At 38.3% G+C, this 27,767-nt stretch overlaps 1 protein-coding gene across 13 annotated transcripts in view; it reads left to right on the plus strand.

Moving 5' to 3' along the window:
* ANKS1B (ankyrin repeat and sterile alpha motif domain containing 1B) overlaps positions 1-27,767 on the plus strand; it is a 1,021,409-nt gene that overhangs the window by 935,898 nt on the left and 57,744 nt on the right. For 5 of the 13 annotated variants that reach the window (XM_012664020.1, XM_012664018.1, XM_012664019.1 and 2 more), the window contains 2 exons: positions 1,705-1,884; positions 26,984-27,112. In XM_012664020.1, the coding sequence (XP_012519474.1) occupies positions 1,705-1,884; positions 26,984-27,112 (309 nt within the window). Of the gene's footprint in view, positions 1-1,704; positions 1,885-20,311; positions 20,387-26,983; positions 27,113-27,767 lie in introns of all 13 variants that reach the window. The other 8 variants (XM_012664027.1, XM_012664025.1, XM_012664026.1 and 5 more) reach the window with 5 other exon arrangements.

Here is a 27,767-nt window from a genome sequence, read left to right on the forward strand (position 1 = left end):
TTAAAATTAACCTTAGGGTCTTCTATTTTCCAAGAAGTGGGAAATTGTCCAGCTTTACCCACTTTAAAGATTAAGCCAAGGGAATCTAAAACTTTATTTAATAAATTTTATTATTTATGTACATCAGCTATATTTTAGAATTACAGGGTAGAAAACTAGAAAGGAAATATAGAAAGGAGAGAGAAATAAAGCAGAAAGGGCAGGAAGGCAGGAAGGAAAGGGAAGAGAGAAAGAAAGAGAGAGAGAGGAATGCCATTGTCATTTCCAGGCAAAATGACAATGGCAAGGAGTGGCCAACAGTCACTGGTTTTCATGAATCCTGTAAGAACTTTTCTAAAATTCATCACAAAGCTGTGATCTCCTTGGAAAGTTGCAGAGTTCCCACTCTGCTCTCTTGAGTCAATCTTTCTCCTGATTTCCTTTTTGCGAGTGCCAGAAAAGTTATCGATAGTGTACGAGGAACAGAGCACGCACTTAGACGTGCCTGTGCACGATGAAATGATAAAATGCAGCCATGCGCCTCTTATCAGCGACTTCAGCAAACAGCACTGCCACGGTCAGGACAGCAGAGGCTGGGGCAGGAGAGGAGCTGTTAAGATTTTGAGTCTGATTCAGCTTTGGAGGAGAAGAAAATATACACAAAGATTTCAGGGAATGCAAGAGAACTGGCTCCAGGAGGGAGCCAGAAGGAAAATTGATCACTGGGAGAATTAGGATTCACTGGGATATTTGGAAGCTACTGGAAGGCTTTGGGAGTAATAAGAGTAGAACTGGAAATTCCTCCCTCTCAAGAAGAGGAGCCTCTCCTAAATTGGAAAAAAAAAAAATGAGGTTAGAAAGTGATTCTTGTTTTGCCTTCATTTTGCTACATGGAAAGGGAGGAAGACGTAGGCACCATTGGTGTAATCATCCTAAAATGACAGTTTAGTGGAGTAATTTCCTGCCACTTACTCTACTTCTTTCCTTTCCCCTTCTGAACCTCTCCATCTGGCTCCCCAGAAGGGATTAGGGGAGCAAAAGCCAGATCAAAGACAAATTCCCCAAGAAAAAGTGTAGGACCTAAAGCTGTCCAAGGAGGCCTGGAGAACCACCATGACCCCAATCCTCATCTCACCTGCGGACACTAGAGCTCAGCCGTCTGTGCCCTTTATCTTCTGACCCATTGCCCTCAGCCAGAGTTGTCTTTAAAAGCATCCTCTGTCATGACATGCCCTGCTCTGCGGTCTGTGCGTGTGACATGCTATGTCGCCATGCTGTGTCCTCTTCTTGGTCCTACTGTCAGACCACTCCCTGGTGGAGGATCAAGACCCATTGGGGCCCATTTTATCTTTCTTACCATGGCATCTACCATGGTGAGGACACTCCGCCTGCACCAAGATCCAGTTCCTTCCCTTGTAAAAACACACGTGATGGCATCAGGGATGCCCAACATAGGTGTGCCTCCTTCCCGAGATCATCCGTAGTGCTAGTTTAAGATGACAGAACCTAATTATACTTCAAACCTTTGACCTGAAATACTTAGGGGGGAAAGTATAGACTAGATCATGCCATTTAATAAAATGATGGAACATCACCCATTCCTGGGCAAGTTGATTCAAAAAGGACTCCCCACCCCCCCAGTCTGTCTTGTCAATATTTCGCAATTTTGAAACCAAAGGTTAGCCACAGAACATGGTATTTATTTCATGATGTATTTCCATTCAGGAACCCAGTGGTAATCACACTCCTCCTCAGTTGTCTCCATCACTTAGCCAAAGCACTTACACCACTGGTGGCTCCCTAGACGTTCCTCACATTATCATGCAGGGCGATGCAAGGAGGAGAAGAAATGAAAACTACTTTGATGATATTCCCCGATCAAAACTGGAGAGGCAGATGGCTCAGGTAAGGTGTTATAAGCCTCTGTGATGTGTTTGCCTTTCACCTGTACCAGGTAACTCATTCTAAGCTTCCAATGATGCTTACTGTCCACGCCTAACTGGGACTTTACCATCTTATGCCATGTCTTTTATTCCTTGCTCGCTTGGAACGAGACTGAAACAGAAATGTCTGGGAATGGAATGTATACACATATCCTTGTTATTCATTCTTCCTGAGGAAATGATGTCTGATCTCATTGCACCCAAAAAGTCTTTGCTCTAAAGGGAATAATGCTGTGTCAAAATCAAGTCATAATGAAAATGAATAATAAAAGTCTAGATGATAACTTGTAAATTGGTTGGATAATGGGGCAGAGCTGCGGGGTGGGGGAGGATTAACTCCCTGTAATGTTGTTAACTTCCTCCCAAGTTTACACATTCCTATAGAATTGCTCTACTGGGACTAGTTGCATCATCTAATATCGTCACCTTGAATAGCTGAAAATGACGATGCCGCCTGACACAAATAATCAAAAAGAGAGAGCTGTCACATTCAGACCTTTCCTTGTTTTGAGTATGGAAGTTCCTGGCTAGACTGTCCTCAGAATGCTGCCCAGAAACTCAAGTCAGCCACAACCACACAGTGATGCTATTCTTAAAGCACATTCAGATGGGCAGCTAGCCCTGCCTTTTGCCCTGAAATTCAAAGATATGGATTTGTTGACAACTATTGGCAGAATCAACTCTTTTCATCCTCGTTCTAGGTTCAGACTGATGTGCAGGAGTCTTCTCTCTGCCTCCCACACCTAAGATGAGAATCTCGAGGTGAAAATTTGCCTGTAATTGCTTTGCCGTGGTTGTTAAATATTTTTCTCAACTGTTATGGTGAGATTTTGTTTTTAAAGCCTTTGGTAAACATTCTGTGCTGCAGCTCATGAAAAATAAATGTGAAGAGAATGTTCTAGAAACCATGGCTATTCTGCCTGCAAATGCCTTAGAGATAGAGGGTCCAGGTTATTGTGTCTCCTCTCAGCTCCCTCAACATTGAATTGTTCTTAGGGCTCTTTGTGCAAGGAATGGCAATGTTGGGATTACACAGAATCTTTTATTGAAGGGAGATGGAAAATGTAGGAGCAACAAGAAAAGAATAATTTTTCCTTTTTCTGTCTGCTTTTGTCTTTTAATCTTTATCACTGTTTTCACTGGCGTTCTTTAAAATAGGGAGTCTGAAAGCTTTTTTCCCACAAGCTGTTCGTTTATTTCCTGCTATTTGTTAGTATTTGTGGATCACATGTGTGGTTAGTTTTCTCTAATGACAGCATTTTGTTTGTTTTAACCTTGAACCACGTGGTCTTTATGTATTAATCCAAACTGGGTCTTTTCTGAACCCTTCTCCTCCCTGGGTACGGGAGGATAGTTCTTTAATGAGTATTAGCTATTATTGACAGTGTCAACTTCAGTAACAGAATTACCTATCTCAGCTGCTCATATAGTTTATGAAATTTCTCCACGCAGTGCAGTTTTTTTCAGAGAAATTAATTAACCTTCTGCATATGTATGAACACTCAGAGGTAATCTGGCAATCTCAGAATCTTACTTTCTGAGATTCACATCCAGGGGCAGTAGTACCCTTTGAATAGCCCAGATCTTTTCCCCATCGCTCCAGTGAGAAATGAATCCCATTCAGGAATCGTCTTGCCTTGAGAAAACTGAATGGACTTTTATCTGGCCAAGAGAGAAAATCCCAAAAGCGGAAGAGTACGATAGGCAAGGTGATGGGGAGTGGTGAGCCACAGAGTGTCCGTGTGAATGTGCTTATTCACCTCATGTGTGCTACTAACAATGTTCGAATCATTAGTAGAGACACCGGCTCCATCGGCAACCAGGAGTTTATCAGAAGCTTTCTAAAATCCTGCTGTTCAATACAGAATTTCTGTTGCAGAGAAAATAGGAGATGGCACTACAGGAATCTGATCAATAAGAAAAAGGGATTCTGGGATTACAACTCTTTAGTTTGTGTTAATTGCAGTTTTTTATTTGTTTCTAGAATGTTCCCTAGTTTGGCAAGGCCCAAAAGCATGGAGAAATGAATGCAGACCTCTTAAAATAGTGCTATTTCAAAGCTTTAACCTGTCAAAATATGAAATGCTCAGTTATTTTGTTGTTGAACGGTTAGATTTATCATGTGATTTTTCCACCACTCAGCCACCCAACTGATGTTTTTTTCCTTGTTCTTCCTTTTTTTTCTTGGTTGTAATAATTTTTAAAATCCATTTGCTTTTTTTTTTTTCACAACCTGTCATATCTCTCTAGATCATATTTTTTCCCCCTGAAGTTATATGTTTAGCTAATCAAGTTGGATCTCCCTAAAGACTTAAATTAGCAATTACAATTCCTGTAAGCAAGCAGCTAGTTATACCTCCTTCCAACCGGGGGTTCACTTTCTACAGTTCTTTCCCAAGAGGTTTCTCCTAAGAGCCTTATTATAGCTTGGTTAATGCTTTGCCTAACCAGTCTCTTTCCCACTAAAATGCGAAAGTCCACCTTCAGGCTTGCTTTCTTACCTACTAAAAGAAAGGAGAATGCAGTTGAGAGAAAATCACCAGGACAGATTCATGTTCTTCTTCAAGTTTAGCTGAGCCACCGCTAGAGTGGTTTGGAATTCTAGCCTCAGGCCAGAAACCTTAAGTTCTTCGAGGCTGCAATAATTCACAGGAGTCCTGCCTTCGTAAGATCTGCTCAACAGATGTTTGGAAGTGCTTTGCTCAACTTGGAAAATCAATGCTTAAAGTTACATTGAGCTAAATTTAATGTTCCTTCTACCTATTAAATTTGTTTGTTAGCAGATATTTAAAATGTAACACTAGAGTGGTATTTTCTTTTTTTTTTTACAGGTACACAATTTAATATTTATTATATGCATTTTATATACATTATTTTTCAACAGCTGTCCGTTTGCTATGTGGTACAATCTTAAAAATTTGCTGATTCATAGTTTGTAAAACAAAAACCTTACAAAACTCATCAAAACTCGCAAACTGATCAGAAAAGTTTTTTGGAAGACTAGAAAAAATACTTTATTGTCTTAATCATGCATTACACAAACAAAATCTTCAGTTACACCATTAAATTAAGCACATCTAAAAAATAAAACAGGGATAACTAGTACAACACAGCAGATTTCTGTATCCTGATTCAACTATTTTTGTATCCTATTTGTAACGCAAATAAAATTTTACTCCAAATATTTTTAAAAAGTTAGTTAGTTTTGTTTGGAATCATGGTAAGCCAAGATATGTATCTTGGGGGAACCACCTTGGTTTGTAACTTAAACTATAAAATATTCCATTTTTAGTCTATTTTAGACTATTCAAAGAGTTCCAAAATAGATATATAGAGTGGTATTTTCAATTTCAAATGTAACACTAGAGTGGTGTTTTCAGTTTGAACCCATATTTTAAATGTCTGTTTTGGAATACAGGGGATTTGCAAATATTTTGGCTATTGTTTCCTTTCATTCTGATATAAGCAATATTCTGGCATCAAATTGTCTTAAATGAATATGTAAGAAACAAAATTGAATTCACCACTAATTGAATGTAATGACGTAAACACATCTAAACAATGGGTTTCCTATTGTGCTGAAAACATAACTTCTCTAGCCTGTAATTCTAAATTGGACTCATTAGCCCAAAAGTTCTGAAACACTCTCACATTTCCATACCCCTAATAAATAAATGTTGCACTCATATTTGTGTAATTATATCTTAATGTGCATAGTGCTTTTAAATTTTCAAAGTTATCTCATTTTAGCACAAATAAGGTGCCCTACACACTATTAATGTGCACATAGTACATGGCAGATCTGCTTTTCATTCTGAATTCTGTGGAAATGAGATAGTAAATGTAAATATGGAAAATGTATCAGAAGCAGGAAAATATTTTCAGTATGTAAAACCTAATTGCAATTTTTAGAAGTTTTCTTGAATAATACTTAGGAGAAGTCAAAGTATTCTTAAAATGAATAATGAAGGAGAGTGATGGAATTAGTAAGTGAGGGGCCACTTTCTCCAAATTTCTGAAAAGGAAAAACGTTTCCAAGTGCTGAAAGTTACAACCTTACATAGAAAGCTTCCATTTACAGAACTACATTTGGAAAAAATGAAATAGTGCTTGTATTTTCACAAAATACAGACTCCTCAACAGCAAAAGAAATGCATATCTTTGCACAACTGTAGCTTATATATTAGTGAGAAAAATTATAATGTAGAAGTCTTTATGTTTTGCATACTAATATTTAAATTAAAAAAATATTACCTGGGGCAATATGTTAGGCATTAAAAAGGCTTTTTCTAAATTATTTCTAAATCATTAGAAAGTTAATTCAGTTGAAAATCTAATTTTTTAATATAAACAGTATTACTTAATAAGTATGACTAGATCAGTTACTTCTTTATTTAGAAGCACTTTACATGTTATATTAGTTCCATAAATGTTGGTTCTTTTGATTAAAGGAAGAGAAATAAGAAACTGAACCATACGGAAGCCCTGCCACAGCCAGGTCTGTGCCTGGGATTCCACATGTACACGTGAGGAAGCCAAGGTGGGTGGGTGCTTGGCCTCACAGCTGGTAAATGAGAAGGCTGAGACCCAAGCCCTGGTCAGCCTGACCATACCCTGTTCCTTTATAGCCCCTGATGCCCTGTGGGCTGCCTCTGTATTAAAATGATATAAAATATTTTAATAACAATTCAACAAATGCTAATTTTCCATGTGCTGTAATAGATTACACTTATGTAGGCACAGCAAGCAGAGGATAAAATCTCTAGTAGTTTAGTGGAAACTTACTGAATCAGCTCATGGTGATCACCATGAAACCCTTTAAATGCAAAACTACAGTGGTTATTTGTTGATCCTTTCGGTGGAGAGCCTGCCTATCTTGGCAGAACTCTGCTCTTCTCCCATGTTCGTGAGTAGCTTTGAATGTAGGTGTGGGGTTACTCTGTGTACAGAGAAGTTCTTGCCTATGGTATCTGCCTCTCCAAATAGTGGATGCTGTTTCCTTAATGGCTTCTTCAGTTGGAGTTCCGACTGGGTTTTTTTCTGGCTGTGTGACCTGGACCAAATCACGTGGTGTCTCTGAACTTCAGTTTCCTTGTCTTTAAAATGTGGATAATGCCTGTTTCTCAGGTTTGTGTATATCATATAATTCTATGTGAAAGTATGTTCTAAACTGTAAAGCACTGTATACAGAGAGATGATATGACTGTCAATTCAGATACATGACCTGTCAGTCCCTAATTCAAAGGTCCCCGATTAATTGTAGGGCAAAGTGGTGCCAAAGATTTTAGAAAGGCAAGTGCTCAGGTGGCTGTTGTATTCAATAAAGACCATCTTTTTGTTCCATTGTTATCCAGGCTTAGAATATATATTGAAAATGGAATTGGAATTTTTGTCCTTATTATTTTAATTGTGTAAATGCAAAGTCTGCCAAGGAGCATGTATCACGATGCAGAGGAATCTGTGTCGAATGATCTCAAAGCCAGGTAACATGGAGGATAGATGGAATCCTTCTCTGCCAGTTCAGGTTACAAAGGTACATAGTGTGAGATATCTCATGGTGATAACATGTCATTGTAACATGGTCAGATAAAACATTAAGTGAAAAGGAAGGGATTTTTTTCCTTTAAATGAAATTTAGAATTTTATCAAAATATACAGTATACAAAATTGTTAGCTGCAGAAGCACAGATATTCCAGAAAGCCATTAGGCAAACGCTATGCCATCTCTGGGAAAGAAAATGGTAATTTATCCTTTTATGCTTTTCCTGAGAGAGTAGGTCTGTTGTTCCTAGAAATTCTACCCACTACTCTGGCAATATGGGAATTTACAGAATCAATCTTCAGAAAATAGCACAACTATGTTGAAAGGAACAACATTTCATAAAGTGACTTTTTCCTCCAAACTAAACAAGTTTTCTTATTACTGTGTCGTATCAGATTTTTTTAATGTCCATAAGTTAGTGGCTAGTTTTTAATTTAGATTTTCATCACATAGCCACTACTCAGAAAGGCTCAGCCTGTCCACGATTTCAGAATTTTCTTCCGTGAAGGTCTAAAGAGCAACTCCTAATACTTAAACACAGACAGATAATATATAACCAAAAAAGAAGGTCAAGAATAAACTCAGTTAGCTTTTCCATCATGAGCTTCTGATTTGACAGCTTGTCAAGTTGACAAGCTGACACACAGCTTCAGAGTTAATTTGGAATGTTGCTGATATCTGTGGCCTGTTTCACGTCAAGAACTCTAGACCAATAGTCATCTATTTATTATCAAAGCAAAAGTGTAAAATGGTGCTTTTACACTTGGAATTTAAACCTGATGTATTGTACACCTTGCTTATTAATGTAATCAGTTAATGGTCTCTTCTCAGAATATACCCTGCTCTACCTGTGACAACTTCGGAGTTAGAAAGTCCAGTATGATTAGTGTCTTCCAGGCAGCACGAATTCCAGTATGAGTAGTGTCTTATGTATCCTATACTTTGGTCTTAAAAGAAATAATTGGAAGAAGTGGGAAACTCACTCAGATGGATTCTTTTTTAAGTTCTGATACTCACCTTACAAGTCTAGAATCTTTTGTTTGCTCTCAAGTCCAACAAGGAGGCACATTAGCTGGAGTTTGTCCTGACAGACCCCAGTCAGACCTAAACACCTCCATCATTTTGCTAAAGTTCTCATGTCTCCACCTTCCCTCCATGTGGTGGTGCCTAACCAAGGGGACTGCTTACAATTAAAACAAGACCATGTATTAAAAAAAAAAAAGGCATCAATAGAAAAGATTCTGTTTTCCACTGAATAAGTAAGAAATCTGACAATATATAAAAACTCTGTTTCATTGGAATTGACCTTGTGATATTTAGTAGTGCCTTGGGCTTGTTGACATTGAGCAGCTTGTTCGCAAAGAGGCACAGCAGGCTATTTTTCCACTTGTTAAATTTTTGGAATGTTTCTCATTATATTCAGTCCAGTTCTTGGGTCCACAGGTCAGTTTTGGCTGTTATAATCTGACCTTGCTAAATTTTGAAGGGGAGGAGAGTTCTGTTATTCTGATTCTCCTTCTTCCTTTTCTTTTTCCAGTGGTAAAAAAAATAATAATAAAGTTTTTTTGATGTCTAGAGGAAATAGGGTTTATTATGTGGTCCAGTCTCTAATTAATTAAATGGTTAATTCTGTTTGTATATGACTAAAGTAATTTATCAACATGGACACTTCTGGATGCATGTAAGTAACAGAAATTCAGCTCAAGATGGCAGAAAAGGGCATGTGTTTGCATCATTTGCCCGCAAGGTCCGAGTAGTACTGGACTCCAGAGCTCCTGTGCTGCCTTGCTCTCTGGCTCTCCATGGCTTGGCTCTGCTCTCCTCTCTATTGGCTCTTTTTCTAAGCAGGTGTTCTCTACATGTTGAGACTTTTAAACCCGATCCCTATTAAACTTGAACCTACAGGAAAAAGAACCTATCTTTCCAAGAATTCCAAAAATGAAGTTCCAGTATTGATAATCCCATCAGTTCAGATCAGACTAGTTTGGATCACTTGTACCTTCCCTGAGCTTATCACAAATGGGTGTGTGTGTGTGTGTGTGTGTGTGTGTGTGTGTGTGTGTGTGTGAGATTAGCCAGGCATGGGCTCCATCTGAATCACGTGGACTGAAGAGTAAGAAGCCAGCTCCTCCCATGGACAGCCAGGCTCCTGTTACGAGAAGTGGAACTGGTTTCTAAGCAGGCAGAAATAGAAAATAGTGGGTGCCTGAATAAACCCACTTTGACTTTTGAATTCTGAGACCGTCTGATGGAAAATTGTTGTATCAGATGAGTATTGATTTCATTTTTTCATACTTAATCTGATGAGCTTTTCTTGAATGCCAGATTTGATGTAATAAGGTCACAGTTAAAAAATCCCATCTCTAATATCTATTGCCTCAGCAACCTTGGACAAGCCTCTTAGCTACACAGAGCCTTAGTTTCTCTTCCCAAAGTAAGATTAATGTCTGTCTCACATCATTGCTGTGAGGCACGAATAAAGTAGTATTTTGCGAAGTATTTTACAAACTATGAAGCTATACATTTGGGTTGTTTTAGAAATTATTATTGTTTTGAGATAACTTTTAGTTTTCTTCTACATTTTATTTTTCAACTGCAACTGAGAGTAAATGCATTTAAAGTAAAGCTCATAATATTTTAGTTATTTCTGTTTTCCAACTTGTAAGCCCAAACTAAAACCTTTCCACTAATATAGAAACAATAGTTCTTATGAATGCAAACACTGTCCAAGAAGTTCCTATCCATATTATATCCTAGTTAGCACTGGAGCTCTTTGGAAAGGATTTATGGATGATTTCCATACCTAAATGCTTTTAAATCATAAAGGATGTTTATGAGTTAGTATATTTCGAAGTATGTAATTATATTTCATTTTTAAATGCTTTTTTCTCTTTTGGTAAGGTATATTTTGGCTGCGTGGGGGCAAGACCTGACTCTTTCTTAGTCATTTTTGTATTCCTCTATAATAAGCACTCTGTAAACACCATTGACCAAATTACTTTACATAAGATTATAGGCACCATAAAACCACAGGGCTCTAGGACATATCAGACTGGACACAAATTGGGATGGGCTCAAATCTTTTAGGGAAATAAACTGCCTGGAACAATAGAATATCATCTGTATAGCTTAGATCTGGCAGTTCATCAACATCATCTTCAGAGCCAGCACTGATTAGCACAACTTTATAATGAGGAAATTGAAGCATGGGGAGTTTATATGGCTTGTCCAAGCCATGAAGATAGTAAGGAGTAGAGCCAGGGTTCGAACACAGGTGGTCTAGTCTAGCTTCACAGCCTGCACGTGAACCACGGTGTTGATGAACGCCCCAGCTTGTCTCTACAAACCAAATACCAGCAGAAATGACATGTTCTAGAAATTCTAAGTCCCCAAAAGGCTCCAATGCAATGTTTTGAGTTCCTTGAAAAATTCTACTTATAATATCTAATACCTAATATAAATGCAAGATTAGTAGAGAATTAAAGCTCTAAGGTAGCATAGATAAAGAAAAAATTTGTATTTGAAGAAAATCCTTTGTTCTTGACATCCAATTTTTCATACTTTACAAATCAGAGATATTAATAGTAAACAATTGCTTCGCGTAAACCATTGTGAAATGATGTGACCCCCCTTCTATATAGGTCTCTATTTTAATGAGGTTTGAATGTGGGATCACAAAATTGGCAGTAACTTGCTTTTCTCCATGTGCATTAATAGCTAGATAATTCTTCTGTGCAGTCATCCCTCGGTACCCACGGAGGATCGGCTCCAGGACCCCTCCCACCCATGGATACCCAAATCCACAGATTCTCAAATCCCTTACATAAAATGTCATGGTACAGTTGGCCCTCTCTATATTCTAGCATTCCACATCCATGGATACAGAAAGCCAACTGTACTAGTAAAGAAAAGCAGAGAATTTTAGGGTGAAAAGGATCCAGAAAATGTACATAGCCCTGTCCCTTAATTGCCGCAGGCACTGTTTCCCATACATCCTTAATATACAGTGTCTGCCTAAACTTGCCACTGGAAAGCTGGCCCCTCCTTTGTGAGGCTGCCCCATCATTGGAAAAGTTGTAATTGATACAACTTTTGCTTTATATTGAAATGAAATAAGCCTTCCTAAAACTCCTATGTAGTTAATGCTGTCTTCGGAAATAACAAAGAATAAACCTTTTATTCAACAAAATCCCTTTTGCTGGGAAGAGTTAAGACTGAAGACAATTTGATATCTTCCCCTCACCATATTCAACGTATCCAGCTCCTTGTTGGTATCACGGTGATGAGCGGGTTATGGGCTACACACTTCCCCATTCCCCAGCTTCGGGCAGGTCCACTTTGTTGATGTTCGTGCTGAACAACATTAGCATATTACTAATTCTTATTGAACTTTTCTTCATGAAAAATTCGCAGCCTTTATCAACAGCTGTGAGCCATGCCTCCTTTCTCAGCAGGGCTAGATTTTACATTTACAGTAATCTTTCCCACACAAAACAGTTTTATCAAGTTGTTTATCCAATAATCCTTGTCTAATTGAGACCTTTTTAAAACTTGGTAGTCACTAGGGATATCAGTGATCTTTCCCAACTGTATGATGTGCTAACTTAAAAAGCTTACCTCTGCCAGGTGTGGTGGCACACACCAATAGTCCCAGTTGGGAGGCCAAGGTGGGAGGATCACTTGAGTCCAGGAGTTCAAAACTGCAGTGAGCTGTGATCACACCACTGCACTCCAACCTGGGTGACAGAGCGAGACCCTTTCTCTAAAATAAATAATGAGTAAAATAGAATAAAATAAAAAGCTTACCTCAAAAAAGCCATACCTTTCAAGTAGTCCTCCAAGTGACGTTTCGAAAAAGGTAGAACTGAGGGAGAAACTATAGTTTTCTACCAGAGACCTCTTAGGCTGGCGTCATTCAAGATGATTGTTCAACTAGATCTTGTTTATCAGTATTTTTCACAAGGATAAAATGAGGAAATAGGTTTCAGTAAACATCGTTGAATGAGTGACTTTATCCAATACCTCTTTTTTTACCAGAAGCAAGAAACAAATGTTGAGCATATAGTTAATGAATGGATGTAAGTAAACAAAATGACAGCCTCCATTTGCAAGAAAGGAGCATAATGTATATTTTAAAGAGATATTGCAGACAAAGAACAATATTACTTTGCAAAATCCAGGGATTTTTTTTTGCAGCAATTCATGTTATGATAGAAAGCTGATCACTATTTTTCTGAAAGAGTTATTAATACTTCTGCCTTTTACTGGTCCTGAAAAATGTTTGTATAAGTACTGATGATGTCCAAACTTTGAGGTAGCAAAAATAAAGTAAAATAGCCCATATTGCTGTAAACAGCATGAACTCAATTGACTTAAATTCCCGGCAACATCCATAGAATCCGAGGATCGGTACAATGAGATCTGGATTGAACAGACAATGTTCATTTTTTTTTCTCTGCTCTATTTTTTCCTGTGAATAGAGTTCATAAATAATTGTGTAATGCCATTTAGGGCTACAACTGTCATATTAGGGAATGCAGGTTATATATTTTCTCTACAAATGAATAACAGGAGTATCATAAGCCTGTAGTTCTTTCCTACTTTGGCAGCTGAGGGCTTATTTTGTGTGCTATCAGTGCCAGAATTAGAGTTGAGGGAGGGAGGGAGAAAGGAAGAGAAGGAGGGAAGGAGAGCAAGAAGGAAGGAAGGAGAGATCGGAGGGGGAGGAGAAAGAGAGAGGAAGGGGAAGAGGATGGGGAGAAAACCTTAAACTTGGGCAGGCAGTATCAGAATTTATATCATGCCAGAGGACTTAGGATAGAACCAAATGTGCCGTTTACTTCTCTTCCCACTTTTGGTAGGTTGGTTAACGCTGATGCCAGCAATGGTGGGTCACACAGATGCTGGAGGAACAACTCTCGGCCTGGCTCTTCCCTCCCAGCAGGTGATTACTGATCTATACAAGAATCTTCCCCGTAGACACAGGGGAAGGTCACAATCATGAAGTTTTAGAAGACCTGCTCTGCAGAAAGGTGGAGAAATAGCAGGCAGCAGCATTTTCTGGAGTCCAGCATTTCTTGCACATAGAATAATTCATCGGAAACCTTTTATAAAAAGGGTCAGCAGGGCCTTCCTAACTTTTTGTCTCACACTGTAGAACTAGAACGAAATAGACACGGCACTGCACTTGAGAAGCGGACCGTGTAGTTGAAGAAAAGAATCTAAATTACATGCTGTTGTTAGAGGGTCAAGTATGTATCTCAAAACTTACCCAGGAGGAGAGGAGGATCATTCCTCCGTCTACAACAGTGGGATGGAAGAAAGATCAGAGGCTGGCCTGTGGCCTCCAGGGAACTCAAGAGAAACAAAAGGGTCTGATTTTCTGATTTCCAGACAGGGTTCAGTTAGTGCCCACAAAAGAGAAGTTGGGAAGCTGTCACTGCTGGAAGAAAATATGCAGACAAGGTGTTTGGTGCATTACTCCTTGACGGCTCTGAATTTGCTTGACTCCATCATTTGACAGATCTAATCTTGTCTAAGTCTCTGCTCAAAGAGTCTCTGAGTTTGCTGGCTGCTGACCAAGGCTTTCTTTGTTAGGATGCCCTTTTTTCTTCTGCCTTTGAAGCTGTTTTGTTTGCTCTTCAGGTTTGTTTTCATTTTATTTCAGAACTATCATCCCAGAGAAGGAATGTACTTCATTATTCCTTTTGCTTTCACTCTGAACCTTTCTCATTTCTTGTTGTATTCTTTCTGGTCAATTTCTGAACACTCCGAAGTGTTGGAAGTATTATGACAAACATAAGGGAGAAACAGAGGAAAAGTGTTTTTTTTTTTTTCCCAGGGCTCAGACAAAGCAGAAAATTTCATCTCTCATAGAATCTGACTGGAGGGCTCTATTCATAAAAGTTTCTTTATTAAACCAGCTATACGACATCAGCAGACTCCCGGAAGGCTTCCAGAGCCTAATTGGTGGTTGAATAGATGGAGCTGTCATCAGCTTGCTCTGTTCTGAGACCCAGCATCTGCCTCTCAATCCCAGTGGGCCCTACTGGTTCTGATAATGGGGAAAGGATCATGCCCGTAACTATTCCCACCCTATAAACATTGATTAAAAGCATGGCTGATTCCTACTCACTTTGTGACCCATGCCTTGCACACAGTAGATAACCAGTAACAATCTTTGAATGATTGCCAGGGTGTCAGGGAGATAGGTTCTTATGCTCTAAACTTTTCTCACATTATAAATTTCTGCTGGAAAGAATAATCCTTTCACAGTGTGGAAAGCATGGACTTGATTTGGATTTAATATGCTGGGGAGCTCGGGGAAGGCATCTCTGAGAAGGCGACATTAACGTAGAACCTGGAGGAAGCGAGGGACCTGGTCCTGCAGTGTCGGGAAGCAGAAGGAGAATAGAGCAGAGGCTTTAAAGTCAGAGTGTGTTTTGCTGTCAGGACCCGAGGGAGCAAGAGGAAGCGTGGCAGGAGAGGAGAGCAGAGAGGAAAAGCAGAGCATGGAGAACCTTGCAGGCTGTTGTTAAGACTTTGAATTTTCTTCTGAGTTGAATGGAGCCGAGTGGCATGGTCTGGGTTTCATTTTAAATGGTTCATTTTGGCTGTTGTATGGAGAACAGACAGTAAGCTGATAAAGATGAAAGCAATAAGACCAGTTAGGAAGCCAATGGAATAATCCAAGTGAGCAAAGGGAGTGGCTTGGACCAGGTAGTGACAGGAGAGCGAGAAGATTTTAGAAGCAGATTCAACAGGCTTTGCTGCTGGATTGAATGTGGAATGTAAGAGAAAGGATGGCACCAACATTTTGAGACTGAGCAGCTGAGAGAAGGGGGCTGCCATTTGCAGAGATAAGAAAGCTATATTATAGGGAAGGCAAGGTAACAGGAGCTTGGTTTGGGGCATTTAATTTAAGATTGAGATGCCTATTAAAGGTGTCGGGTAGGCAGCTGGATGTCCAAGTCTGGGGTTTAGGGGAGAAGTCTGTGCTGGAGATAGAAATTTAGGAGTCAAGGCCGGATGAGACCACCTACTATAGCCAAGAAGGATTGGAGAAAGATTGAGGATTGACCCTCCAGGGATGGTCAGGTAACAGGAACCAGCAAAAGAGGCTATGAAATGGGACGAGTGATCAAGGGTGTTAGATAGATTAAGGAAAATGAAAAGTTGTTTCTGTTTCAGTAGGGTGGGCTCAGGTGAGGACAGAAAAAGAAAAAGAGGACACACTTATCAGGGAGCTTTGCTTAAAGGACAGAAATTGAGCAGGAGATTGAGGATGATGTTGCATCAAGGAAAGTTTGCTTTTAATGGAAGATGTTATAGCATTTTTCAAGAATGCTCCAATAAAGAGAACAAAGCAAATGACGAAGAAGAGAGAATTTATTGTAAACTATGGATTATTACCAATTGAGCAGAAGAGAAGTCCATTTTTAGGAGGAAAACTTTGGAAATTGGTAATATCCTTTTTATTTTGTGATCAGATTTGAATGCAACTATGTTGTGTTTTGTGTTTTCTGAACTGAAGTCATGATAATCTGCGGTACAAGATGGTAACAAGAATGAGATGTGTGTTATATATTAAGAAAACAGTTCCAGAGTCAAGGGAGAGGTTTGAACTAAAGGTAAAATAATACACCTTCAAATGTGTGTTGACTTCATCATCAAAGAAGTAAACATTAAATTATTGAAAATATCTCAATTCTAAGTCTATTTGATCCTTACAGAGCCCCCATTTGTTTGGATTTCATAGTGATTCAGGTTCAGAAAAACGAAATTAGCCTTTGCAGTATATGTGGATAAGGAATTGAGAGAAAATGAATAAGCAAATGAAATTGCAAAGGGGTGATTAACATTCTTTTACAGAATTGTTTCCAAGCTCTCTGCAAGCAGCCCTTTGGCATATAGGTGCACTAATGACAAATGTTCCTTCTCTCTCCAGCAAAGTTGGCAGCCCATTTTCAGCCTTTATCGGGAAAAATGAGGACTTTTCTAGCAAGAAGTCTTCAAGATTAATTTCTGGTGCATTTTACCAGAAGTGTTTTGGCAGCGACATAGTTTACTAAAGGCACAGTGGCAGCAATAAAGCAGACCTATTACAAATGATCACAAATAACAATAGTGACTAATATTTGTATAGTAGTAGTGCTTTGCCATTTACCAAGAACTTCTGGATATATGACATGATTCCATTCATTTAGCAAATCTGTTTGAGGTCCTTCTGTGTTCCAGGCCCTAGAAATTTAACTGTGAAAAAATTTCCTCTCTCAGGAAGCTTGCCATGAGCTGCACAGCAACCTTGTAAAATAAGTAGGGCAGATACTATTATTCTTCTTCTTTACAGATGAAGACATTTTAACGCTTAATTAAAACTTAGATTTAAATCACTACTTTTCTAGGAATTTTGGCCCTGGATGAAATTTTACCACTGCTATTATATTTTCCTTCTCAAAACTTTTCAAGACTCGGTATTTCAATACATGTTGTACTTCAACATATGGTCTTCATAGACATAATGAATTTCTGCAGTGGAAACTCCCTTGCATTTAAAAAACTCATTCCAACACCCAGTCTATACTTCCGTATCTAGGAGAAGAGCTATTTCATATTATGAATACACCATTTATAGCTGGTCCACCTTAAGTTGCTGCTCTATGAACCTAATGAATTATTTATTGCCAATAGAATTACTATAATATCTAGAATGTATCAGCTTTTAAAAAAAAAAAACTCCATAACTAAAACACAGTTAACCGTCTTTATTTTAAACTCTGTTTTAAAGTTGACTTTTTGCCATTTGCGCTGACTCACACAATTACAGTCATGCTTTGATTAATGATGAGGATACATTCTGAGAAATGTGTCACCATGCAATTTCATCTTTGTGCGAACATCACAGAGTGTACTTATAGAAATCTAGGTGGTATAGCCTACCACACACTTAGGCTATATGATGTAGCCTATTGCTCCCAGGCTACAAACCTGTATGGCATGTTACTGTACTGAATACTATAGGCAATCGTAACACAGTGGTAAGTATTTTCCTATCTACACATATCTAAACATAGAAAAGGTACAGTGAAAATACTCTATTATAATCTTACGGCACCACCATAATGTATTCAGTCTGTTCTTGACCAAAATGTCGTTAGGCAATATATAACTATGTTAGAAATTATAGAGGTTTTACTTTTTTAGTTTAAAACATGACTTATAAATGGAAAATATTTATTATAACTTCTGTAAAAATGTGTATAATCCATGTACGAACTCTCTGCAGAATATTTGACTAGAGGGTTCTTTTTTCTTCATTGAGAAAATTTTTACATGAATTTTTTAAAAATGAAACAGGCATGGCACAAGATCCTCTCTTCCCTCCTTAACTCTGGTAATTTTGTGTGACTGTTGGAAGATATTTGTGTAACAGCATGCTAAGTGGGAATTTTCTTGTAGGAACTAAGCACTACACACTCTAAAGCACTCACACAGGCACACAGGAGAGCCTAGGTTGGGGCTTCTGCTATACAGAGCACACAGGAGGCCACATTAGTGTTAGCTGAAAAGCAGTGACAGCCATCAGAGAGAATTCGGCACAGCCAGACAAGAAAGAGGCCCTCATCCTTCTCCCAGACCCTCTTCCCCAACTAAGCACACGAAGGAGGTAGAGGTTGGGGTGGGGAACATCGGAGATAGACCATGCCACCCCACCCTCCCTTCTCTGAGGAAAAGACAAAATACCAGCCAAGTTTCTCTAATCCAACTCAGATTCCTTAAGCCCCAAGACTGGTGCATCATGAGGGAAGGAAAAGTTTGAATCAGATATGAGATTGGATTTTATACAAAACTGATTCTTTGTGACTCAAAGTGACCAAGAAGTTATGCAGTCTGTCCAAAATGTGAAGTGGCCTGGTGCCCATCAGGGCAGGGAGACTGGGCATGGCCTACCTGGGAGTAATGATTGGAAAACAATAAAAATTTTAGGTGTTTGAACCCCTGTAGAATTGAGGCTGTGCTATGAACTGGGTGCATTTAAGTACACTTGTTTCGGGATCAGTAAAACAAGGTCCACGTGACTGGAGCTGCCCTCTGCCTTCCAGTGACATCGGTACTGGGCTCACATGCATCCCAGCAGGCTGACACCTTGTGCCACTCCCCCTGTGTGGCCTGAGCAAGCCACCTAACCTCTCTGAATGTCTGTGTCTTCATCTGTCAGATGACAGGTGGTCCCTGAGTCATTACTAGCACTAGAAAGTTGCAGAAGATGTGATTTGTGTAAAAGAATTAGCCCAGGACTGTGGGTGAGAGTGCCGAACAGGTCAGGGGTACCATAGAAGTACATTTGGCTCCAGTTAAGATGGTAATCCAACTAAGGCATGGAGTTGGTATATTTAAGTCAGATGACAGCTATTGGAGACAAGGGGTAGGGGTGGGGTTAATGGGCCCAAGACTTAACTTACTGGAGAATTAATTTTTGAGAGGAAGATCCTCCCCCTGTGGATAAAGTAGCATGAAGATTATTAGAGAGGGGACTGAGAATAGCAGAGCTGCTCAAAATTGGAGGTTGTCAGTGACTTTGGTCAGACCCTGGGGACCTAACTTCCTTAACAGACTGCCAGTTTCCTGACAGTCTGTCCCCAGCAAGCCATCCAGATGACAGAAGGGATGGAAAGCAAAGGTGCAGGTGTGTGTGGAGATGCTGTTGTACCTGGATAGAGAGATGTTAAATTTCTCGTGAGCATTTCTGGGAGGGTGGAGTGGGGAAACTTTTTCCTAGGGATAAGCTTTCTTTTGCATAATGTGTTTGCTGATGATACCGTTCTTCGCTGGATTTCTAAACCATGTCGTGGTCATGTGCTTATCTCCTCCCTGCGATGATCTTTGTACGCTCTGCTTATGAACTCCGGGGATGCTCACAGCGCTTGCTGAATGAGTTCAGGCACTCTGCCATTTTCTGTGATTCAATTTCACGGTGTCTTTTAGAACAATGACATGCAGGAAAAGAACTCTGGAAAGGTCAAGCCAAGTCGGTTTATTTGGCGGTTTATGCTGTTACTCCTGGGAGGGGCTGCTGGTTAGTCCGGTGTTTCGTTCTGAGCAAACATGATTGCCGTGAGTTGTTAATGATGCGGGATGGAGAGTCAAAATTATGGAGCTGATTGATTAAACTCACAAATGCTGTTCCCATAAACTGAGTTTCCCTGAGCCCAACCTTTCACTGCTCCAGCCTCCTTTCTGCCTCCTCCACCACCATTCCAGGAAGAAGTGCTGGTAGCAAATCAACATTTCTTCCTTTGTTAACTACAGAGGTTTCCCCCTGAGAACTCTGGAAGCATAAGTATCTTCTGGGTTTATCAAATGGAGCAATGACTAAATAAGAAATGTCATTTTATTGCATTGTTTGCTCTTGGTCATTGAAGATAAGAGAATAAAAAATTTTGACCTATGTTAAAGGTTTTTTTCCCATCTTTCTTGAAGTTAATGAAAATATTTATCCTCCGAAAGTACTGACATGAAGTGGGAAGGTATTTCCATTCTTTTTGGCAAATGTAAAACACAGTTTGCTTTTTCCAGGGTGTGAATTTATTGGTATTGTCCCTTCCTGTAACACTAATGTATAAATAATCTTTTTTATTCCAGCCAACCCAAAATGTTTTTAAGCAAAATGAATGACTTGGAAGTCAATTATTAAACCTTGAGCATCCTAAAAGGTTTTTTGAGGTTTTTTTTAAAAAATGTGATTCTTTGCATTTTATTATTTTCCTCTTTCTCTTCCTGGATGCTACCTTGGTAGCTGCCATGTTTTAAATATTGACAAGATGAGATAGTTTTCTGTTTATATCAGCAGTCGTCTGTCTGTGAAATATGGACCAATCAGAATGCTGGATTTCCTTTCTCAGCGATCCATCAGGTTCATAATGTAAGGTTACAAATGGTTATTTTCTCCTCCTGAATTTGCGCTTTGTGATGTGTTGCAAACTGTTGTCAACAGCTATAGGTACTGTGTCCTGGCAGTGCAGAAATTTGTAATGTCTCTTGATTCCTGAGATTCTTTGTCTATTATACTTCATTTACTGTGCCTCGTGACTAGTTGATGTGCAAACATTGTTCTAAAATGAGAAACATATTTGGCTTTAAAGTCTACAGTTAAAATCTGTCCCATGTGAGTTTTGGTTTTCATTCCAGGCATCTGTGTTAACTTGCTTTTACAGGAAAAAAGAAAAGGGTAAATTGATACCGATATATATAAAATAACATGTACATATCAGTGTTTTTCTTCCCCATTTTGTACTTCTTCATGTCCATGGGCTATTCAACCTTTTGTGTCTAATGGTTCTCAAAGATTCGTGTGCTTTACTTGTGAGAAATATTTGAGTATGATTTGCATGACACTGTGTACATTTTATGCAAATGTGGGAGGAAGCTAAGCGGGAGAGGCACTGTTACAGCTACAAAGTGGTTCTCAGCCTTTTTCCATTTGACAATACTGGATTGATCTTTGGAATGTGTGTGAAATTGTGACCCATTTTACTCTGAGCTGCTTAATACTCAAATGTGCACATTTCACCTTTGCATATTTTAGCAAAAATCCTTTTCATTTGGAAAGTAAACATTTAAATGTTTGGGGTTTTTATGTCTTGTATTTTAAAAGACAATTCTATTTTCACATCCTGTTAAATTTTCCCCACTGGATAGCCTGCTGTCTGAGAGGTTGAGACGTTTGGTTGAGAATCACTGAGCAGAACTCTCGAGGTGGCATGTAAAGGGCTGTCTCGCAGGCGTTGTTGTGAAGTGCCTTTGGGGATGATGCTGCATCAGGCACATCCGTCCTCCTATGCATGGGACTTTTGGCTCTGAGGACTATGGTGTCTATACATTGCCTGTTGCTGGTGCTCATATGGTCTAGCAGTTCCTCCTGAACCCATAAATGCTAACCAAAGCTTCTATGTGTTCAGAAGTGGCCATCTCTGCTCTTTATCATCAAAAGGAAAAAATTCAGTATAACCAACTGCATTTGACCAAACTAGCATTCTTTATTCTGGAAGATTTTTTTAAAAGAACAACTACAGCATCCTGCTTTCAGATATGTGTATTTGTAGGAGGCCCTTTCTTTACATTAACATCCAAATATATGTATACATATTTATAAACATAGAGCTGTATGTAGCATTCTTCAAAGCCTTAAAGGTTCGGAGAGCAAATGTTATCACATATATCTTATGTATGTTTGGGTAGCCCACCTCTGGAATTTGTCAGAATTATTGAAAATAAAACCTTAAAGTAACAATTGTCATTTAAAACCATTTTAGTTTTTTGTTAAGTGTTCTGAAGAAATAGAGAATAATGTTTGTTAATATTCAGATCTAAATTTACAAGCAGGTGGGTAGGAGAAGTTCCTAGTAGAAAAGATTTAAAAGCTTCTATTTAAAAAATCAATTAAATCCTAATTTTAAAAAAATTTTAAAAGAATAATACAAGGCTTGGAAAATACCATGCCTTTCTGTTAATGTTAGAGAGCTAAGTCATTATCGTGGCTTCTAATTATTTACTGACGTCCTTGGAAAACTTTTTTCTCAAGAAGAAAATAAGAACATAGAGAATGTTTTCCCCTTTTTATTCTCAGAGCATATAGAATATGGAATATTCAGCTTCCTTTTGGGGGAGAGACAGTACATGATATGATCTATTTTAGAGTTTGCCTTAGATGTCTGATGCACGTGACCTAAAAACTTACAGCTATTTGCCACCTTTTGAAATAATGCGAAGTTTAAAAGCTGTATTTTGGAATCTGCCATCCAGTTGAGATTTTGTGAATTTTGTTTTATGTTTTATACCTACATTAAGTTAATGGTTTTAGATTTTTCAGCTGGTGGTATAATAGAATGTTTAATTTAATTGTATTATATTAGATGTGGCCCAATTATAGCCCTTTAAACTCAGCCAGATTATGAATTTATAGTTGGCAGTTGCTAAATACCTGTTAAATAAAATCAACTCTCCATTTAAAATTCTAACCTCAAATTATGTTTTTTTGTGTGTTAGAAGGTTAGTTTTTATTTGCGTTTGAAGAGATAGTGAATGATACAGATTTTCCTTTGTTTAATTGACATCCTTTAGTGTGTTTATAAAAACCTGAAAAAGCCTTAAGACATACATATAAAAATTAATAAATACCAAATAAGTGAGGTTTTTAAGCCATGACAAAATTCTTGAGATATTAAGATTATTCAAATACGTGAACCTAAAGGAAAGATTTCCTGTAAGTATTTAAAGCACTAAAGAAATAGCCTGAAGACATTTATTAGGAGTACCTTGAATCATTTTAATTTCTCATGGTCAGTAATAGTTTAAAATAGGACAGAATTCTATACTAAACTTTTCCTACTACATCTAATTAAATATTATTGCATCATTGTTACCTGTGTTTAAATCTGCTTTTCATTAAAGATAAACTTGAATTATGGCTAGGCATGGTGGCTCACACCCATAATCCCAGAACTCTGGGAAGCTAAGGTGGGAGGATTACTTGAGGCCAGGAATTTGAGACCATCCTGGGTAACATAGCAAGATCCCATCTCTACAAAAAATAAAAAATAAATTAGCCAGGTGTGGTGGTATGCACCTATAGTCTCAGCTATTCAGGAGGCTGAGGCGGGAGGATCATTTGAGCCCAGGTGTTCAAGGCTGCAGGGAGCTATGATTGGGCCACCATACTCCAGTCTGGGTGACAGAATGGGACCCTGTCTCTTAAAAAAAAAAAGAAAAAAAAAAAGGTAAGCTTTGATTATAAACCATGAACAGTTATTGAGGTAAAAGCTTCTTAGGTCTGTTAGATTGTTATTTAATATTTAATAAGCATTTTTTAAAAGTGGGAAATTATTAAATTTAATTAAAAATTTTTGCCTGAGGAAATACACGTATTATGTAGACATGAATGTATTATTAAACAAGACCGAAAACTGCACTTCAGGATTCAGAATTATTTTATGTATGAGGCAAAAATCTTAATTTATTTTTTGGCCTCTTCTGCCACTGCATTTAGTAACTACTCTACCTAATTCCTCCATAGCTCATTCCTGCTGTAATTCAGCCTCCAGGAGGGTTGAGACCTAAGGCACCCTTGTTCTCTGAACTCTTGTTTTTACTGGCAGTCAACCAGGTAAAGCTGAATCCTAGCCAAGGGCCAAGGTCATACCTGTTCTTACAGTAGCGTCATGTTAAATCCAGTTGTTGGAGTCCATCCATTCCCATTAAATTAATGCCAAAGTGAAGTACCAACATCTACTGATTGTCTTCTAAATATTCTTAGAACTAAGGTTAAAAAAAAAAGAGAGCAAGAAGAAATTGGTGAATTTCCAAGAAGAAAAGAAATTTATTTTTTTTATAAATTCAATCTTAAGAACATTTTTCCCTCTGTTTGAAAACAAATTTCTGGAAATAGCACTAAATATGACAAAACTCAGTGTCTCTTTCCAGAGAGATAGATTCAGTCCCTATCGAAAATTTTAAAATATTTGGACTGGAGCAATGTTTCAAGGCCACAAAGAAAACGAAGTAAGGATTATCTTTTTCTTCCCTGTGATCATCTGTTTGCATGGCACCCAGGGGAGGTCCTATCAAATCATCCTGGATTCAAAGCAGGTGCTTAGTGATTTCTGGACAAAGTAGAATCAGAGGAGAGCAGATGATGGTGCTGTCTAAACAGAGTTAAATGGATGTGCAACGAATTTCTTTAAGTGGTGATCAAATAAGAGATCTCAATGATTTCCAGACTGAGGTTGTATGTGCTGGGGCTTGTTATTCCCTAAGTGGCTGCTACAACTTATGTGGATGATGTAAATATTTGGATCAGCATTTGGCTGTAATTCTGGCTTTAAGTGTATGGAACTCACATTAAAGTTTGATTATAAAAGTATGTGAGTTAATTGAACAGTTAGAGAATGAGTTTGCCTATGATTTGCATGCTTAATGTACTAACATGTGACAATGTCCCCAGAACCCCAGCTTTACTCCACCCATGCCCTCCCCCAGCCCTATTCCCAGCCCTGCCCTGTAACCCATGGTGCCCCCAGCTCATGCCATGTTCAGACTCTTTTGAAAACTGCCTGTTGAGCTTGGCCACGGTACAGCTCTGCTAAACGATAGTAGGGCTAACATGAAGATCTGATGCTTGGTTTACGTTGTCACGTCAGCAGACACTGGATTGAAGGATCTTTTGAAGTCAACCAGATCCTCCTTTTGTATCATTCCACGGAGTTGCGTGCCAACTTGTCGTTCCGTTAACAGTGTTACCTGTGACTTAAATGTACAATATCTGTTTGCTATGTTGTTGTTGCTTTAATCAAGGGAGGGGAAGAAGGGAGGAGAGGGAGGGAGAAGTTTAATGTGGGAGAGTAGAAGATGATTTGCTAGATTTGGGTAGAGCTTTTATTTAAGAACTCATAGCTGCATGTTTCCAGAATGTAAAGCTATGATCACTTAAAAGTTACTACGCTGCATTTCAAAATAATATTGAAATTCACATAGCCCACATTTTGAATTTTATAGAAGTTTTTCGAGAGCAAATCATAGCCAGTTGAAATAAAGACTGGAGAGATAACAAAGATCCAGACATTTGAGAGAGAAAGAAAAGAAAAAATCAAAATAGGAAGCCAGAGAAAAACTCAATCCTAAAATGAATTGCAGTCAGCTATCGCTTTTGCAAAATAAAAATTCATGTAAATATAAAGAGAATAACTCAAGAATGAGTCAGGGATGGGTCATAAAATAGACAAAAATGCTAAAAATATTACAGATAAAGTCTTAACAATACCAACAGGCAGGGAATAGGGGAACAAGCAATATTCAAGTAAGTTAGCAACTGGAGCAAAACTAGCATGGCTCAGAACCGGGCATGAGAGAAGAGCCAGAGCAGTTCCAACTGTCATCCACTACGGTGAGAAGCTAAGAAACAGCATGAAGCTAACTTTGCTCTTCCTGCAATTGGAAGAGACCCATCACAAGCAGAAAAGCTTCAGGCTCTCTACTGCTATGAAAAACTCTGTGCATTACTGAAGTTCTCTAGATAGGACTTTCCACTATCAACAGCTGCCTCCTACCGCACCTAATGTAAGTCCAAACCGCACAGAGAACATTGGAATGCTCGTCTTCTTCCCCAACACACACAGCTTGTTTAAACCCTTCCTGGAGAACTATGGTTTTTAACCTTTTGAGGTTTCTAGATCCTTTCAATGAATTTAATGAAATCTATGGACTCTCTTTCCCCTCCAAAACATACACCTACATCCAAACTTTTGCCTTCTTGTCCTAGACTCCTTGAAAATTCTTTTAGAAAAATCCTACAGTATGTCAACCCATTTGCTAGTACTTGTTCTCTAACCAAGATTTTACTTGGTTTTGGAGTTCAAGAGACCATTTTACACTCCTCCAACTCCTGAAAAGTAATTTCTCATAATTCTATATAAGATCAGCCAAATCTAGATTAGAAAAGAGTGGCTTTGGAAATCTGCCTGTGAATCTAGTTTGAATTATGTCCATTTGAGAACTAAGAACTGAATTTTGAAAACTCAAAATCTTTATCATGGAAAAGGGTAAGAACTATCCCATGTATAATATGTAACCCAGAGCAGAGCCCAGAAAAGACCAGCTGACACAGGCCTTTGACTTTATGGACACTCACATTTCTCACTAGTCATGAAACAAGTTGAGGCTAACCTCGTGGAAAGGGATAAATGATGGGATGTCCTTCTATTTTAGATCTGTGTTATGGGAATATATATGATACACGATCATATGTAAATGTGCTTGTGTTTATGAGTCAGAATTCTCGAGGACATGCATATGCACATATGATCAAACTTGGCATTCAAATGTTTAGTCTTCATTGGTGCTTTAGGTTTTCTGAGGAAGGCAGCTGAATACATCCAAGACAGTCACAGTGGCATTGAATCAATACAATTGAATTCAGATGAGAGAAACTAGTTGTCACCCATTAGTAAATTTTTCTTTCAAAATTTTGTTTAGTATCATGTTTACAGCACCATGTTTGCAGAGATTTAAAATTATGCAAAGTGCATGGTACATGTCACATTTGGGAACTGAAATTTATAGAACTATGTATTCTGAATGTAAAAGCAATTCAAACTAAAAATTTCAGTCAAGTTTAAAAAAATTTGTTTAAAGATTATGTGTTCTCTGTTGTAATGGGAAATTATGAATTAGTAAATCATTTATTAATATTTTCATGTTTTATTTTAAAATTATCTAGCTTAGGGTATCATTCAGAGCAGGGAATAATTGAACTTCTTCACCACCTCAAATTTAGCTCAGCTTGAGGGAAATCTGATGCTAATACACATAAATACATAATAACCAGTAAAAGTATTTATATATATAAAATACACTCAAATTCATTTGCATAGTTACAGCACACATGTATAAGTTGAACTCAGGGTAGATACAGGGAATGAACTTGGCTTACTGCTCATATTGCCACTAGAATAAATGTCATTTTCAGACAGGAGACTGGGGAGAACCTTCCATTACCTTGCGACCTCCAAACGAAGCCACAGCCTCAACTCCAGTACAGTACTGGCAGCATCACCCAGAAAAGCTCATCTTCCAATCGTGTGATTACAAAGCTTTTGTAAGTTACCCTGAATTCAGTATTTGAGTACAAGTGGGGATAGAGGATACGTTTTGGGTTTGTTTACGTTTGTATTGAAAATATCCCAAAATATCCTTCACTGAAATTCCTAAAGCGTTTTCCCGTCCACTTTCCCTTTCCTTCCGAGAGCAAATTCAAATAACTGGAGCTTTAAAACCCTTTTAATCTTGTAAGCTTAAGGTCTGTTTTGCCTTATTCTTGGATAGTTGGGTATTTTAAAAGACATGTGATAAAGCATGATCTTAAAATGGAAATGAGTATAAATATAGCACATTATATACATCTCCACTCACCAAACAGCAGGTCTCAAAACATTGGGTCTACCACTTTATATAAATACCAGATTCTTTTCATTGTCATCTAACCGGATTATCCTGGTTTGCATTTTTTATTGTTTTTTAGAGGAGAGAAAAATAGTTATACTGAGCTGAGAATTGTGAATAATATGAACAGGTGAATGTTCAAAATCTACTGTAGGCTTTGGGTCAGGTGGTGGTTGTCATGACTACAGCAGAAAAAGTGGCTGAACCTTTAGCAACTCATCGAAACTGCCTCTCTTGAAAAGAAATGTCTCATTTAGGGGAAACTTTCCTGATAACTTAAAAGATAAGGATTTCACCAAAAGATAATAAAT

Source organism: Propithecus coquereli, unplaced genomic scaffold (assembly GCF_000956105.1).
Source record: "Propithecus coquereli isolate 6110/MARCELLA unplaced genomic scaffold, Pcoq_1.0 Scaffold85, whole genome shotgun sequence".
Taxonomy (NCBI): Eukaryota; Metazoa; Chordata; class Mammalia; order Primates; family Indriidae; genus Propithecus; species Propithecus coquereli.